This window comes from Populus alba, chromosome 1 (genome assembly GCF_005239225.2).
Source record: "Populus alba chromosome 1, ASM523922v2, whole genome shotgun sequence".
Taxonomy (NCBI): domain Eukaryota; kingdom Viridiplantae; phylum Streptophyta; class Magnoliopsida; order Malpighiales; family Salicaceae; genus Populus; species Populus alba.
Window position 1 is genome coordinate 14,085,147 of NC_133284.1, and position 18,713 is coordinate 14,103,859.

The following is an 18,713-nucleotide window of genomic DNA, read 5'->3' on the forward strand; positions in this document are numbered from 1 at the left end:
ATTAATTTTTAAAATAAAAAATATTATTTTAATATATATTTTTTAAATAAAAAACACTTTAAAAAACAAAAACAAAATATTATCAATTCTCCAATCCCAAAACACCCTTACATCTACCACTTTCACTATCCAAAAACTCTCCTATATTGAATTCTTGATTTCATGGTAGGGTTTTTGTTTCACAATGTTCAACTTATCAGGATAATAATTCTTCAAATTATTTTTTATTTTAAAACATATTAAAATAATATATTTTTTTATTTTTTAAAATTTATTTTTAACATTAATACATCAAAATAATTTAAAAATATTAAAAATATATTAACTTAAAAAATATATATAAAACATTTAAATTTTTTTAAAAACACTTTCAAAAACAATGCTAAACACTGCCATAAAGCTTAGTATTTGTGTATATTCAAGAGGTTATTTGTGTATATTCTAGAGGTTATAATTGACCGATTCTCTTTTACGAGTGTGCAAATGAAAATGGATATTACATCTAAAGTACATTAATTTACAATTATTAACTTCCCTGTGTTTACAATTGATTAGTGTGAGAAGCCAAAAAAATAAAAAAGAAATGATCAAAGGTCAGGAAATTTGCGTGGGAAAAGACGAGAGAATCCACCTACTTCCTCTTTTGGCTACAATCGGCAGACAGACAAGCATTGATAAAAATATGATACTCCATCACCGGTTTTTCCAGCATGCCGAAATTGGGCAGATTTATTAAAGTCTTCAGCATCCCATTACCAAAATCTCTTAAATTGAAGCACAAAAGAATCTATGTGAAGGTCAATAAAAGCACAGGTCACCCCGCATGGCAGTTAAGCAGCTACAACATATCACCTGATATGAACAATTTTGCTAGTTCCAGAAAAATATGAAATCCACCATAGTCTGTTCATTAGTTTCTTTTCCTTTCATCATCATTCTTTGACTGGTGAGGATCAGGAAAAATGGAAGCCCGAGATGTATGAGGCATAGCTGCTTACGTCTTCTTCATGAGATACCCCAACAATATGCCAAGCAAGCCAATAATGATGACGAACATTAATGATGCACCAGAGCGATTTTTGTTGCCTTGGCATCTCAGGAGCTCCTGCATTGTAATGTGTCATTAAGCAATTACCACTGTTTGAAGATGCTAGGAATCGCAGAAAGGCATATCAGAGCACATCAACTATCGCATCAAGAAGCTTCAAAATTCTCATTCTTACATATGAACCTTTTGACTTAAAGAGATCTAAAGAGCCAAGAAACAAGCAGTCCTAAAGCAACAGGCCATACAAACTTGCAGCTAATAAACTCACTTACGATGTAAGCTGACAACAGGGTAATCAACAAAAAGCTAAAATGGGGATCTACTGAAACAGAAGGCAAGAATATATAAGAAAGGTGAGATAGTAGAGATTATAGCAGAAAGTATAATGGATAGAAGTGCAACAGAAGTTACAGAAATCAAGCCTGATGACAAACCAAACATATCCCATCCAAGTATCCAGATGCATAACATGTGCTTTTACTTTAATCGGTTTTGTGATGATTGTTGTATTAATCACATTATAACAGGCATCAACTTGCTGTTTCAAACTTGAACAGATTCTGATAGAGCCATGAAGCCCACAAGGCACCTTCACATCCTGTTTTAACTTTCCTTTTCAATTTCTCTTAATATTTGGATGAAAAGGCACCCATATTATGAAAGATTAACCTCACATCATAAAATCGTGTAACAAAGCAGTCATTACAGGTACGGTAAGCATTTTAATTAGGGATGGACAAAGAAAAGAGAATACATAGCAAAAGATTCAGTAAAGTCAGCCTGAATTTCAAACAAAAGTTTACAAACAAAATATGATGGACCAGATACAGCTCATGAGTACAACCAAACAAGTTCTACAAGTATCATTTTCATCCCACATCTGGCCATGTCAGCTAATTTCACTAAAAATAGCAGGAAGTCGAATAATTAAGCACAACGGAAAACAAATGCATTGGAGATACTGTTTGATTGTTGAAAAATACCAAAAAAATGTTAAGCTACTGAATACTGATGTAGGTTTTTGCTGGAAATGTAACAGGCACATTACAGATTTGGAAAACCTACAAGTCTATATACCTTGTAATGCATATAATTTTAGAGAGTTAGTAATGTTCAGATTTCAGAGATTAAGCACCTCTGGTTGAATTTCATAACTATGAAAGACAGAAGAGACAGATCGCATAGTTTTGTTTTTTCAATTTCTATGACTTTCCATGACAAACCAAACATTCTACACGAATATAGAAAATGAGGGGCAAGTAGACAAAACCATCCCACAACACAAAGAGATCAAGACTTATTTGCAAAGCACATTGAATCTCCATAAAATCTGAACTTACAAGAGAATGGTCAAATGATAAACTTGTTAATGACTCACCAATTCTCGATGAAGCTTGTTATTTTGTTGAATTGCATTATTCCTTTCATCAGTCAGCTTTGAAATGAGAGCTCCTGCCTGCAATTAGGCCAGGTATTTATTGTAGGCGGTAATTTATCACAGCCTTGATATCAAGACACAGAATTCATATAAAAAAATCGCCAAAAGCATGTCCACTGTAGCATAGCAGCAAATACAGTATTCAAAGCCAAGTTAAAGCACATTACAACATACAAGTAAATGTAAGCGTGTGTGCGTTTTGAGAGAGAAAGAGAGAGACAATTACAATTGATAGAATCAGAATCCAATATATTATTATTTTTATGCTTCCTCACAGATGAATCACTTGATAAGTATAAACAATAAACCTTAAATTTCAATTGATAGAATCAGAATCTAATTTTACAGATGAAAATGAGAAGGAGTTCATTATATCCATCTAGGATGATTTACTGAAAGAAATAGAAGGCAAATATGACTCCAGAGAAGGATTACAATGAGACAAAATTGAAGTAGAGTTAACGCTAGATAAAGATTCAACCAGAAAATTGACAAGTATTCCTATAAGAAGATAGAAAATACCAGTTTGATGGATATTCCATTGCAGTCATAACTAAAGAAAGAATAGACAGTTGCATAACTAAAATCCTGACCAGACTGAAGTTACACCCAATTCTTTTCCCCGTCTCAATAAGCTTAATTAAAATTACAAAGTTAGACATCAACGCCCATATAATTGAAACACCAAGCTATATGTCATCAGAACTTAAAAGCTTGCTTGTGAGTTATGAGATAGAACTCCATAATCACTCCAGCATAGATGTATAATGTATTAGCAGTCAGCGACTTGGCAGTGGCCTCATTAAAATCACATGGATGATTAACTGCTTCAGAAACCATAAGTTAAACAGAAGCTGAATGAAGGGTTCTATATAGAAGCTCCTATCTAACAAAGCATGTAAACATGATCAGGTAAACAAATGCAGCTGAGTTTTACCTCCAAAGGTTTGTCTTGAGGTTCAAGATGCTCAACAAATGCCCTTGTTCCCTAAATTCACCAACAAAAAGCAAGCCATCAATATCTTTAGGCTAATGGGAAGTTAAAATGACAACATCAATAAAAGATTGCTTCATGAACTCACAGTAGATAAATCAGTGCCATTAACATTCCCATTGTCTGACACAGAACCCCAGGGGGGTGACCCTTCCTCGGACCCTTCTAGAACAGGAGAAGGTGGTTGAGGGGGAGAAACATAAAGCACTCTCAATTTGCACTCCTCGACAACATGCCCTGCCTCCTTACTGAACTGCACAGCCACAATTACCATACGCGCCATAACCCCTACAGTCCATAACTAACCCCACTTGCAAAATAAACAAATTACATGCAAGTTACCTACCATTTCTGCATTAATATCCCTTGCAGAGACACCATCATTAGCTTTAACACTTTGAAGCAAAAACTTGTCCTTGCATTGCATGTCAGGAGGAGCTTCCTTTTGTGCTTGCATCGTGACTAAATCAAATCAATGCCAAAAATTACAACGCAGCACTAAAAATTAAATCACAAATTCGATTTTAAAAACCATGATAACAAAATGAACGAAATGGGCACCTATAACATCACATGTGGAGCGAGGCAACACAATCCCAGCATTTGGTCGGACACAGTACTTCTTGGGATTTGTTGTTTTGACCTAAGCATCAAATATAATTAGAGATTTGAATATCCCACAAAAATATACATTGTAAAATTCCAGATTTGAGTTACATACTGTTCTTGTGTTAGGCTATCATATCGCACAAAATTTAATAATTCATCCCCTGACAAGAACCCTTTTGATCCAATTGAATAAAAAAATAAAACAAAACAGAGAGAAAGAAATGGAGAGGAAATATTAATTTACCTTGAAAGCGACATAATTATCAGTTTTATTAGACAGTTGAAGAGAACAAGAGATCTGCTTCTTCAATTCAACTAATCCCAAAAAACGAAGACATAAATTTACAAAGCAAAAGCAGATATAAAGAAAGATAAAGGAGTGAAGGACTTCATGCATCGGTGACTTACAAGGAAATTTGAGCTCAAGAGGTTCGATGCCGAGGAGCTCTCCCGTGATCATCTTCCCGTCAAACAAAACAAAGTACTACTAGTGTTCGGAAGAAGAAAAGATCCGAAAAAAATATGAGCGTGAAAAGCAAGAAGAATCTGTTTGGTTTTGTAAACCAGATAGATCGAATGGCGGACAGATCAAGTGAGAGCGAGACACGAGGAAAGGGTTGGGCTTTCAAGTGAAGAGCAAGAAAATCAAATCAAAATAAGATGTATTAATTAATTAAATATTTTTAAAATAATAATGTGAACAAAATACAATTTCAATTATATTTCACATCACTATCAAATTAACCCCGGTACCGATTGTTTAGGCTATACTTGGTATTGTGTTTAGGGCTAAAATTTAATTTTTTTATATTTAAATTTATTTTTATATATTTTTAAATAACAAATACTTTAAAAAGCAACTAGTACTATATTTTCAAACATCATTTTAATGACCAATAAAATACAACAAAATTATTTTAGTTTAAATAACATCCTGTTTAATAACGTTTGATAATGTTATAATTCATTACTATATTAGATATAAAAAGAAAATTATCCTTTCCTAATTCTTGTTTTCGAATATTTCTTCACTTAATTTATTGATGAGATTATAATAATTTTATGAAAAAACTAAGGTTTTTTTTATATATAGTATTTTACTGTCCATGTAAACAATAACACACGTGTTAATATATTTTTAAAAATCTTAATATTATAACAAAAGCTAAATAATATGAGGAAATAATTTTAGATCAAGAAACATTTCACTGTAAATTGTAATAATAGTTTTATTTTTAATTTCCAATCTTTTTGCGAGTGGATAAATGTTTCTTTGGCTTTCTTTCACAAAGATAATCAGGTTTTCCAAATTTCAAAGTACAAGCAAATAACGCTTGGGAAATCATTGTGGATTACGAGACTCTTCATCATGGATTGTAATAGTAGTTTTACTTTTAATTTCTCATTTTTTCATGAGAAGATAAACATTTCTTTAGCTTTCTTCCAAAAGGCTAATCGGGTTTTTTCAATTTCTAAGCACAATCAAATAATGCTTTTAACCTCAAAAAAGACAATAAAGAAACTTTGCTTTTGGGGGTATTTTGGTGTTTTTAAATTGGTATTTTATGTAATTAAGAGGACCATGGGGGGCATTTTAGTATTTTAACGTTGTGTTTTTTATTTTTAATCAAAAAGTTGTTGATGTGTGTTCCAAACACCCCAGAGAGTGGACGACGCTCACACCATTAAGGAGGAGCGTGAGACATGTCTTGGAGGCTAAATCGAGTCATCCATCGTATAACTAGATGCACAATCGTGTCCTTTTCAACATGGAGTGACACGTGTAGACACATCATGGTTAGATTGCCGTCGATGATTGATTATTTATGTTTTTTCTTTTTTTTTCTCTCCTGACAACTAAAGTGCACAATTATCATCTATTTATTTGTTGTTTGCTTGGATTTGACATGACTGTCAGACCCAAGACACACGAGTCTGGCAAGGCTGCCAGACCCAGGTAAACTTGGATCAAGCATGTTGCCAAACCCAACTAGCATAGGTCTGGTATGGTTGTTGTTGTTATTGTTTATTGTTATTATTATTAATATGATTATTATTGCTATTGTTTTTTTAGTGCTATTATTCTTATTATTCTTATTATACTTTTTATTCTTATTCTTAATATTATTATTATTAGTAGTAGTAGTATCACAATCACAATTACTATTAACTACTACTACTACTACTATTATTATTAATGGTCGTGGTAGTAGTAGCATTCAAGTAAACTTTGGTAAGACATGTTTGTCAGACTTAAATAATGTGGGTCTTACTGTTATCACATCCAAGTAAACTTAGATCACGCATGGTTGCCAGACCCAAGCACCTTGGGTCTAGCATGGTTTTCATGGTTTTCCAGACTCAGGGTGCTTGGGTCTGGCATGGTTGTTGTTGTTATTAGTATGATTATTATTGTTGTTGTTGTTGTTATTCGTGAAAGAAGAGCTATCTCTTATGATATAATCCATAAGAAAAAACCTTATACGAGGAGGATGAATATTGCCAAAAATTTTAATGGCAAGTAGTTTTATGTAGCAAAATAGGGCACCTAGCCAAAAGTTGCATAAATAGGGCTTGATAAAGTAACCCAAGTCAATATCAACAAGGTTGGTCACCTCATTGATTAAGTTTTGAAAATGACATAATCGTTGTTTTTTTTCAAAGTCAACCTGATAAAAAATTTTGAGCAATGATGTGTTGACATTGATACAACTAGACATGTATGCATTGAAAATATAATTTTATCCACTTGTAAAAAAGTGGTTAGTGAACACTTGTACATAAGGAATTTATAAATTTCCAGGTGTTGAAAAGGTTATAATGAAGATGACATTCAAAAAGCTTCTAACTCTTAACAATATGCTTCATGTTGCTGATATTAAGATGGACTTAATATTTGGTTCATTGTTGAGAAAAAATAATTTTAAATTAATATTTGAGAGTAATAAATTTATACTTTCTAAAAATAAAATGTTGATAGGAAATGGGTATCTTAGTTATGTCATCTTCAAAATAAGTATAATGACCATTATAACTATGGATAAGAAGAGTAATAATAATGCCTTTTCTTCTCACATGTTTGAGTCTTGTGATATGTGGAATGACAAATTAAGCCATATGAATTATAAATCTATACAAATATATGTTTGGTATAATGATGTACATGTAAAAAATTGGATAAATAATATTGACTATTAATGTCCAATATACATTATGTATGATAAATGGTTTGAGAATGTGTGTTTTTTGTAGTTTTGAAAAAACTTTGGGTAGGGTCAAATAAAAGGAGATGCTAATGAAATATTGTTAAAAATAGATAGATGAATTAATACAAAAACCCATAAAACCATATATTTTGAATTTAATTGAATATGCTTACATTATTTACTTTCTTTTGTATTATGTTTTAGCTAGATAATTAAAATACCAAGAAAAAGTTTAATGTCGAGACAAAAGCAGTTCTACTTCTTCAAGCCATAGTGTTCATGAGATTGCAGTGCATTTATATGTTGATTATGAAGAGAAAATTGTTGCACACATTACCAACACATGTTTATCAAATACGGGTTGTAGATTTGTTGTTCCATCTGCCAAAAATCCTTATTTTGACAAGTTAATAGTGGAATTAAAGTCGGATTTAAGCATGTAAGAAAATCTATTTTTTTTGAAAATAACATTAAAAAATTGATTAAAGTGTTTATATATTTTTTATTCATTAATTTATTTTTAGACTCGTAAATATAAAAGTTGCACGCACAATAACATTAATGATAAAAACATTGATGGAAGTGCCTTTGTTTCAATAAAGCCAACTTAAAGAGCATCCTAAATGGATGCCGGTTGTCAAGGTTTGGTGGGGAAAGTTTAAGGATATATATATATATATATATATATATATTTGGGTAAACATTTATATTTTTGTAAATATGTAATTTTTTTTGCATTTAACAAATTTGTAAACCAAATTGCGTGATTTTTAGTATAACGTGCACATCTACACAGAGAGATATGCCAAGTCAAATGATTTTGAGGTGTAAAAGAATTTTAGACTTCCTCATGTCATTTAGAGTAATTAGAAGAGATATCTAGATTTATTAATGTTAGAGGGTTTTAGAAAGCGACATAAAGTGGATCCTCAAATAGAAACAAAGAGATGTATGGTAACATTAGCAAGTATACATGTGAATCATTTCCTTTTATTAAACATGCAAAATGCTTAGTAAGAGCCTGCTTTATTTTTAAATATTTTTATTTAAATGTTAGTAATTATTTGTGACATCTGCAAACTAATGATTTATTTTATAGGCTACACAATTTGGGTGTGATCTAACTTCAATAAAGTTATATATGAAAACACATATTCAAAAGGAGGATAAGCAGAAAAGGGTGCAACTGTTTATGGACAGCTGGGTCGAAACATTTATTATAAGTAAACTTTAAAACATTTTGAATATTTTTTCGAACAAAAGTTTTTTTGTCAACATCTTTGACTTGTTTTTTGTGTAAAAAACATATAATGCTGACATATGTGCCAAATATGAAGAGGATCCTTCAACCCATTCAAAATACTACCTGGAGTTGTGGTTTGAGGCTAGAGCAACCAGTGGACCAAATAGAAATCAAATTTATAATATCTCTATGACTATAGCCGGCGAGTAATAGTATATCAAACGTAGAAACCCAACAATCTAGCCCAAGTTAGCCATTAACAACCATTCAGGAGTTGGTTCAATAACAAATAACTAATGTGATGACTGATCTGAGGATTGAATTGGAAGTGCAGGGAGAACGAAGTAGGAAGCAATGAGAGCAAATAATGGCATACATGTCGACTCATTATCCTTCTTCTTATAGACTTTTATAAGATTTTCATCCCTTTCCATCTTCATATGTAGCTCAAACTTCTTTCTAATGTAGAAAAACATTTGTAATTGATTTTACAGTAAAATTAATAATTTAAAATGTGTTATTTAATTTAATTTAGTTGTTTAATGTCAAAATACTTTATCCAAATAAGCATGCATTAAAAAAAAAACAATTACTTAAATACTCACAGAATCACAAACAACCATAAAAATTATATTGGTAATTCTATTGATAAAATAAACCTATGTTCTTTAAATAATTACAAAGAATTGTGAAATGTTTTGATATAGATAGGAGAATTCACCAACATAGTATCTCAATAATTCTATCAGTCAATTTCTTGGTAATACACAATTTATTACATATGGTTAGTCAATCGGTGCTCCATCAATAATATTTTATCACCGGATTGACCACCAAAGTAATGGTCGATACCAATTGTTTTTTGACACGAACCTCCTATCAGTTTTTCTGTCAGAAAATAAATCACCGGTGGACTTATCAATGGACGGGACACTTACTGATTCTGATGAAATTACAGCTCAAACATCTATGGAATATTCTATCGGTGATATTTAGTTTTTATATATACATATAAGAATACATATATGTACATGCATATATGTATGTATTCTTATAGAACATACGTCATGAATCAGAAAGAGTGTGCAAGAATAATTTCAACTCGAAGATGAATTGTTTTACTCTTTTTATGTTAATTTTATTTATTTTCCTATTAGTAATAATATTAAATAAATTCTATATTAACTCAATAATTATTTATTGAAATCTTATACTAATAGAATTAATTAGTTTATTTTTTAAATAAACTTCCATATTATAACGATTCAATAAATAAAAAATTCTCTCTATTGCGAGAAATTACCTGGGGTTTTTTCTGAAGCCATTTTTGTTCAACCCCTTGCTACATCACCCAGCTAAAGCGTTCAAGAAAGATTAAGAGTAAATTTGAAATGCAAATTTCGATACCATGCGAAGAAAGACTTCATAAACTACAACAGAATATTTACCAAGTCACACTAACAGTAACATATCAATGAAATGAAAATATATTTGGCCAGCCGACAAATTTGCAACAACAAATATATATGGAGGAAATAGATCGATGTCCTTACCATCCAGCAGAACCCCTGAGATTATATAGTAAAATAGACAGAAAAAAAAAATTCTCCCCTAAGGTCCTTGGTAGTGTCAGGTCATTCTGTAGACGGTGATGACAAAGAAAGGTTCAAGAGGAAGCCGATCATAATTCCAACAAGTCCAACCACGAACGCAAACATGAGGGAGAAGCCTGGGTCAGTCTTTCGATATCTTCGTCTCCTCAGCAAATCCTGTTGGAAAGAAAAAGCTTAGATAAATTGTTGTAAAGGTTTCCTGTGTTATCCTACAAATGGCAGTAAACACATATTAGCCAGTACACAAAAACCTCTTTCGTACGTGTGGTGGGGTGTCGGGGTTCTAACATATGGGAAATTTGGTATCATAACGCTGTTTCTTAGCATTAGATATAATTCATTCGAAACCATTTGTTGTCAAACAGAAAAAATCTAAAATATTCCCAGTGTTTTTTACTGTTCACATATCCAATGAGCTTTCTTACATTTTCAAGATCTCATGGCTGCCATCTGATAAACAAATTCCATGCCTACAAGTCATCTAATTAAAAAGTTCCTGCTCTGCTTCATTTCAATTGCATTATCACATTTGATCAAGCATTGCCTGCAAAAGTCCATTGAAGGATTTTTTTGTTGTAAATAATATAATTTAATATTATTTCAAAAGATCTCTATCCCACATTGAAAAGACAACATCTTCTACTTTTTAAGTTGAAGTTTTTAAATCTAATAGGCTTCCATTCCCACATTGGAAACACAAGACCTTTTTTCTATTATTTATATAGTGAACTATGATATGAGCTACTAACCAACTAGAAAAGGTGATAGGCTCGTACGTATAAGGTTGGGCTGAGCAAGAGAAAAACCTCCGTTTCCACGTGAGGCAACGCTGATATTTTCTAAGCCTCGTCTCCGATAATAATTTATTTTTTAACCTTCAAACTGAAACCACAGTTTTTGAAGCTCCTACAATTTATTTTCATAATTATATTTTTTTTCCAACAGCTATTTATTTTCTCCGACAGCTATTTTATCTTCTCTAACAACTATATTTTAAAGACTGGTTACACTCTTGAATTCTTTATTTAATTTCTTCATGGATGTTACAGATTCTAGGCCTATATATAAACACCTGCACTTTTTAAAGAGGAATATATAATTCATTTTAGGTTGCAGGACATTTTTCTTTTGCTTTGCCTTGCTGTTTCTACTTCCCTCAATTCTAGAGGAGGAACCTGTTGAATCCTGAAGTATAGCTTTTTGTAGAGGAAATAACTTTAAGAACAGTGTTTGTAACACGCCTCATGTTTTCTATTTGTTGCTTTCCATCTTGCTCCTGTTCTTCCCCCATTGTTTCTTTACCAACATTTTTAACCCTTAGGGATGGTGGACATTTAAATGCCAAAATGGTAGGAGGAACACTGGCTCCATATTCTCAATTCAACAGAAAAAGAAAACAAATAATAATGAAATAACCAGGCTGAAGCACAAAGTGACTAACCAGTTCCTGCTGCAGTAGCTGGGTTTGTCGAACAGCTGCATCCCTTTCATCCTCCAGGAGCTGTACAGCCTGATTCAAACATAAAACAGTGTACTTGAAAATCTTATATGCATGTGTGTATATGGGTGCATGTACGTGTATAACAAAAAAACCTGTTTAGAAATTAATTCAAGGATATGCTCATATGCTTTTCCTGAAAAAAGGCATGGTACAGAGCAAATTTACAAGATTGTGACAGTTCTAAACAAGATCAAGTTGCATAGTGCATGTTGAATGACACGACGTCCATATATAGATGTGTTTCCTTTGAGTAGTTAAAACTGACAATCCATTACAGTTATTCACAATCTTGGAGAATCCAAGAAGGAGCCCCATTCTAGCATATTCCAAGTGCAAAGCAATAACAGCAGTCACATACTAGAAGCAGACCAATCAAAACTGCAGCAACTTTATACAGTTAACTTCCTTGAATGAAATTAGATCTTGTGGAATCATATTGGATAATTGACGATATATTCCACACCTTGCTAAAAAACCGATCCTTGTTTAGCAACCATACATTGTCTAACCAGATCCAATTCTCTCTCTATATGTTCCTCAAAAAATCTGATTTCATGCGGATTATGCCCCCAACTAATGAAGAGGTCTTGGCAGAACTCCCTTACATGAAATTGAGCACAATTCTGTAAAGAAATAGCCCACTTCTTTCTCAAGAAGAGAGGGGCAACATGCTCACTATGACACTCACAACTGCAAAATCATCACAATTTTGTTTTTGTCATGATAATTATTTAAATGCAAATAATAGGTGGTTAACATGTTCTATCAAGTTTTATTCTGTCATCATTTTCAAACAACTCTTGGAGCATCCATAACAATTCTCATTTTTTGCTCAGGAGCATTGTGTCTAAGCTTTGTTCAACTATCAGTTTACGATCAAGAATTTTTCTCATCAGCACACTTCACTATCAAACCCTTGTGATAGAGGTCAATATGGCATTTTTTATCCATCTAGTACTTTCTTTAAGGAGCCTTTAGTTGCCTTTGTAATGATTCTGTTAATTACGCAACACCAACTTGAATGAAGTCAGTCAAACTCCAGAGATATGAGTGCTATTGTAAAATATAAGATTCTATATTAAGTAGTCTATTGATTAAGAAATAGATTTGATATTAATCAACTCCACTCGTAATTAGGATATATGATTTGATTGTGTTATTGTAAAATATAAGATTCTATATTAGGTTGTCTATAGATTAACAAATAGATTTGATATTAATCAACTCCACTCCTGATTAGTATACATGATTTGATTTGGTTCCAGATTTCATACCTTGTATTCTCATTTAAATAGGAACCTTGTACAGACTATTTTGAATAAAGTCAATAAATTGAGGTACTTGAAAGGAACTCATGGAAAATGTTTGTTGTTTAAGAAACATGGATATTTACATGTTGAAGTCTACACCGATGCAGATTGGGTTGAAAGTATAACTGATAGAAGATCAATTTTTGGTTATTGTACCTATGTTGGAGGGAATTTAGTTACTTAGCAAAGCAAAAACATGTTGTAGCAAGGAGTAGCTCAAAAGTCGAGTTTAGAGAATTGCACATGGGATTTGTGAAGTTGCGTAGATTAAAATGCTTTTAGAAGACTTGAAGATTCTTAACTCCTCGCCCATGAAGGTGTACCATGACAATAAGGCAACTATCTCAATTGCTCATAATCCAGTTCCTTATAATAGAACAAAGAGCGTGCAAGTTGATAAACACTTAATCAAAGAATGATCTGCATGCCATATATATCAACCACCGAGCAAGTTGCTGATGTACTTACAAAGGGACTTTACAAGAAACAATTTGACTACCTGATCAACAAGCTGGCAATGGAAGATATCTTCAAGCTAGCTTAAGGAGGAGTGTTGTAAAATAAAAGATTGTAGATTAGGTTGTCTATAAATTAGAAAATATATTTGGTATTAATCAACTCCTATAAATTAGGTGTCATCCTAATTAGGATAGATAATTTGATTTGGTTCCTGATTTCATGCCTTGTATTCTCCTTTAATTAAGAACCTTTTGCCGACTATTTTGAATGAAGTCAATAAACTGATTTCCAGAGAATACTAATTGTCTTCAAGTACACATAAGTCCATGCTGTTAGCTAAAATTAGCACACCCCAAATACAATAAAACTCACAGAGTTAGCATCAGGAATTTTTTCGGAGCCCTTCAACAACACTTCATCTTCCAAGTTTCCTTGAGTTGTAGAGGTGGGCATGTATACAACTCTAAGCTTCATCTCCTGTATCACCTTGCCATCACTATCCTTATTAAACTGGCAATAAAATCAATCATTGTTCAAATATAATATCATTTTGCAAAGTCAAGCTAATGAAGCATGAATAACTTTTCTTCTTCAAGTTAACACCCTTACAGTATCTGGTGGGAGCTCATCAACATTAGCAGGTGGAAGCACAATGGTACTCTGTAAGAGAAACTTATCCTTACATTGCATATCTAGAGGATATTCTCGCTGAGCCTGAAGAGTAACTGAAAATCCAGTAGTTTGTAAACATCAAATATATTCTAACCAATTAAGAACTTTACAACAATTATGTGTTGGCTGGCACATAAACAAATTCCATATATTCTGGTCAAGGATAAAATTATGATGCTTGGTTCTTTCATTTTAATAGGTGATCAAGGAAAAAAACAATCCAAAGCTATTAAATGATCACCTAATAAACATCTCACAAATGGCTGGTTACCACTCTACCCACAACTCTGATGTGAGAGAATTGTAACCTTTAGTGGACATCAAACATAAATTCACATTTGAATAAATAATTCCTAGTTTAAAAGGACAAGAAAGTCCTACAAAAAGATAGTGACTGGGTAACAAGTGGCACCTTTAATGACAAAAGAGTCCCAAGGCTGTATGACACCAGTGTTGGGCCTCACAAAGTACTTCTTAGGTGAAGTGGTTTTAACCTGGCAAAAAGTGAAGTATTACAAAAATGAATCCATCAAAGGCCACCAATGCACATCAATACGGTTTTAATACAGTAGTTGAGAGAGTACCTTAAAAGCAACATGGTGCTCTGTGTTGTTCACAACTTTAAGATCGCAAAAGCTTTGCTTTTCCAGCTCAACTGATTACATATATAACACAATCATAAGTCCAAATGAACTCTATTGAAAAAATCGAATCTGAAAGTTTTATAATACATAAGTATATCAACACTTTTAGAAGGTATCAACATTTTCAAGAATACAACTTATAATATTCAAGATTAGCATTAAGATTTGCATCAGTTATCCATACTTGATGCCAGCAGATATTTGCCATGGATCTGTTTGCAAAATAATTTAATTTCTATCTTTTGATATTCTTTTATTTTTGACCAAGCACGTCTCCTTACTTCAGCCAATCAATTTGGGTTCTAATAGTTGAAGTCTCTATGCCTGCAAAGCTTTTAAGTATCAAGAAAAGTGGATCAGATCCAGCTTGGTTTTTAATTAAATTGCGCTCCATCAATTTGATCTTCTTTAAATCCCCATCCTCCCTCTTTGAACAACTAATCATCTTTACTGTGTCGTGAGAGAAATCACTTGAATACTAGGCATCTATCTCATTGATGCAGATGACTTAAAAAACATTTGATAACATGTTAGAAGTTGAGAATGCCGCTTGGTACAGTAGTCAAATATTAGGCTAGAAATCTTAATTTTGCAAGCAGGTTTGAGACCCGAGAGCAGCCACTTGACACAGAGGTGTCAGAACATAAACTTGTTACTTTTCTTTATAAATGGATTTATAAAGAATAAATGTGATTGATATGTACCTAAAACCAAAAACTGTGATTTGCAAAAGGGAGTTTTTACTGCCCGCCATGCTCAGAGAGAGCTAGAATATAAGTTGGGGTCGGGTTATAGTGGCATCACTTGTCTAGTTTATTACATATCTGAAGCAAGTCCATGAAAATATCATCAACAATACTTGAAAATTACCACACTTGGTTGCAGTGGACCTACTTCAGTTATCCCTGCCATGGAAAATTTAACAAGAGGCTATAAAACTGCCCTGAACCTCTATAAGCTGCAGCAGTTATACAAAAATCCAAGTGGAATTTCACACACAAAAAAAAAAAAAAGCATTTTGAATGTCTTCATAACTTTCATGGAAGAGTTAGGTAATACCTTGGACTGCCAGAAAACACGTATTCCATTTTAAGAACAAGGACATTATTAAATAGAGAATCCCAATTAGTTCCAGATCAAGAGCAGCCTAATGGATTATCAAAGTAAATTAAATAACGATTCACTGTCTAGTTGAGATACTAAGCAAAGCACGCAACCTTAAATCTGCTCTAATTCTCCCAGTTAATGCATGGATTGGTAGAATTAAGTGTAACGAATTTTAATCTCCTTGCCATAAATAAGAACCCGATGAAAGAAATTAAATAGCAAATATAGCACATAAATCAATAAATTAAAATCGTTATTTACAAAAGGAAGAAAGAAAGATGCAACGAAGGAAGTTAAATTAACGAAAGAAAAAATAAATATACGTCATGCAGATTTTATATAGGGAGAGAAGCTTACAAATGAACTTGAGGTCATCTGGATGTACAGAGATAAACGACTTATCACCACCGGTTGTCATATCCCCCCCCCACCAATTCACCAAATCTTCCACTAAAAAAATCCAAATCAAAACAATCAAATGAGCACAAACATAACCTATAAAAAAAATTAAAACGCCCAAATCAATCGAAGAAATTGATGTAAAAAAGTTGTGATAGATTAAAGACAGCGAGAGTGCGAGAGAGGGAGAGTGACATTAATAGTGAAGAAAACTAACATGTGCGTGGTTAAACGAATGTGAAGGATTAGTTAAAAGCAGCGAGTGAATGAATGGATCGAACTTTCAGGCACTAATTTCGGCTTTTTTATCGGTTCAGGTGGTCTGTTCTTACTTATGCGCTCCGTTTAGAGAGAGAAGCAAAGAATCTCTCTGTTAAAAAGGAGAGAGAATTAGACAGAGAGGGTTGGTAGCTTGGGGTTTTCGTGCAACCTGGAATCAGAATGGGCAGAGCTTTCTTTCTTCTTCAACATCCGAGAGAGAGAGAGAGAGAGAGAGAGGGTGTGTGTGATGGAACTGACACGTGTATATAATAAATAACCGAGGGAGGTTCTGTTCAAAAGTTTTTTTTTTTTTGGGATATCCCCGTTCCCCAGACTGGAATCGGGTACCTATGACGTGTCACTTCTAAAAACTTTTTAATTATTTACTTACGTATTGCTTTTGTGGTTTAAACTTTAAACCCGAATTAAACAATTTATTTTATTTTATTTTCACGCAGTGAGTCATTTTCATAAACTCATTTCCATTTGCAAAAGAGATTTGAGGTTTAAAATGGGAACAAAATTACAATATCAAAAGCTATTTAGTTGTCAATACTCAATAGTGAGTTCGTATTACGGTAAGTGATTTTTTCATCGCCCATTCATAAAATTGAGATTTCAAATCTCGTGGCATATTTATTTCCCTATTTATAATTATAGCAACCATTGGAAAGACTTGGAACCTTGACCGTATTTGGTTACTATCATGAAATAGAAAGAATAAATATAATAGAGATAAAAAGAAATTGTCCCTAAGATAATTTTAGAGTGATTTGTTATACTTCTAAAATAGTAGGTAAAAAAACATGTATTTAGAGATAATATTTATTATCATTATTTTTAAAATATCATTGTAAAAAACTCAATTTTAAAATTATTCAATTAAAACATGTAAAGATAAAAATAATTATTATTGTATTTTTAAAACCCAACTTAAGGGTCGATCCAGGACAGAGCTCAGGTCACGATTCGGGTTGACCCAAGTTAACGTAAGAATACAAAATAATTATTATTATTATAGTTTTGAACATGATTCGGGAATCGACTTAAGGCAAGTTTCAGGTCACGAGTGGGGTTGAGTGTTGACTTGGGTCAATATAAAGACAAAAATAGTTATTGTCATAATTTTAAAACATGATTTAGGGATTGATCTGGATCAACATAAAATAAAAAGGTGATTATTATCAAAGCTTTAAAACATGATTCGAGAGTTAGCTTGGGTTACATATTAGGAAGGTCAATGGAGGTTGACTCGGGTCAATGTAATGATAAAAATTGTTATTATCATAATTCTAAAATTGTTATTATCATAATTCTAAAACCTAACTTGGAGGTCGATAGGAGTAAGACTCAAGTATTAGGTTGAGAGGGTCAACACGGGTTGACTCGAGTCAATGCATAGATAAAAATAGTTATTATCTTCAAGTCACTGACTAGGAGGGTCAACCCTGCTTACCATAAAAAAAATAATCAAACCCCTCGGCAGAACACGAACACTAAGGCTAGTTTTAATATCTAAATGTAAAGATACTGTATTTAATTTTTATTTTTATTTTTGGAGAAATTAGTATATTTATTTTTCAACCAAAACCTTATTGCTAAAAATATATATGCTGTTAATTATCTTTGTTTAAACCAAATTAAATATCATATTGTAAGCTTTAGATTAAGATAAGGTGATTGCAATGATAAAAGTCCCGGGGACAATAGTTAAATAGTAGTAATAAATTAATAATGATTACGAGGCTTGAACAATTTCATTGATTACAAGTGTTAATGGTGACAACGATGATGCTAACGAGACAATGGTAGTTATTTTGATACACGTCAAGAATTCCTCTTTTTTTAAAGGAGCCACTACATTGTGGTGGGGCGTAAAAGCTCCTCCAACCTTAGAAAATCACCTAACTTCATGTTATTGGAATTTTTGGGGTCCAAGCTTTCTTGGAAGGTGGTGTGTGCATGCGGCACATATCCCCGGTGTATCTATCTCCTCCGACAAGTAATTCCTCCTCTCTTTTCCTTTTTTACTCTTTTCTTTATCTCCCATCTTTTTCTCGACTTTTGCATCTTGCATTTGGTTACCTTTTTATTACAAAAAAATGATTTTTTTTCTTGACTCATGCTCAATTCTAGTCCTTTTATTTCCAATTATTTGTTAAACAAAAAATCTGAAATAATTTTTGCAATTTCAACATCAACTCAACTT

The 18,713-nt window shown here is 32.5% G+C and overlaps 2 protein-coding genes across 3 annotated transcripts; both read right to left on the reverse strand.

Moving 5' to 3' along the window:
- Nucleotides 1–700: 700 nt before the first annotated feature.
- Nucleotides 701–4,736, reverse strand: LOC118039146 (vesicle-associated protein 1-2). The gene is made up of 8 exons (XM_035045758.2): nucleotides 4,498–4,736; nucleotides 4,334–4,404; nucleotides 4,042–4,123; nucleotides 3,827–3,942; nucleotides 3,569–3,733; nucleotides 3,424–3,474; nucleotides 2,427–2,504; nucleotides 701–1,105 (listed from the first exon to the last, which is right to left on the reverse strand). Exons 1-8 carry the CDS (start codon nucleotides 4,547–4,549, stop codon nucleotides 995–997), a joined length of 726 nt encoding a protein of 241 aa, XP_034901649.1. The 5' UTR covers nucleotides 4,550–4,736; the 3' UTR covers nucleotides 701–994.
- Nucleotides 4,737–9,942: 5,206 nt separating this feature from the next.
- Nucleotides 9,943–16,753, reverse strand: LOC118039147 (vesicle-associated protein 2-1). 2 transcript variants are annotated; one of them, XM_035045759.2, is made up of 8 exons: nucleotides 16,461–16,753; nucleotides 16,202–16,294; nucleotides 14,678–14,748; nucleotides 14,506–14,587; nucleotides 14,031–14,146; nucleotides 13,794–13,931; nucleotides 11,593–11,661; nucleotides 9,943–10,307 (listed from the first exon to the last, which is right to left on the reverse strand). In XM_035045759.2, the coding sequence occupies exons 2-8, from the start codon at nucleotides 16,260–16,262 to the stop codon at nucleotides 10,173–10,175; spliced, it is 672 nt and encodes a 223-aa protein (XP_034901650.1). In that variant the 5' UTR covers nucleotides 16,263–16,294; nucleotides 16,461–16,753; the 3' UTR covers nucleotides 9,943–10,172. The 2 variants fall into 2 exon arrangements, with proteins under 2 accessions (XP_034901650.1, XP_073267535.1); XM_073411434.1 differs by having other exon boundaries at nucleotides 16,202–16,339.
- Between the last annotated feature and the right edge of the window lie 1,960 nt (nucleotides 16,754–18,713).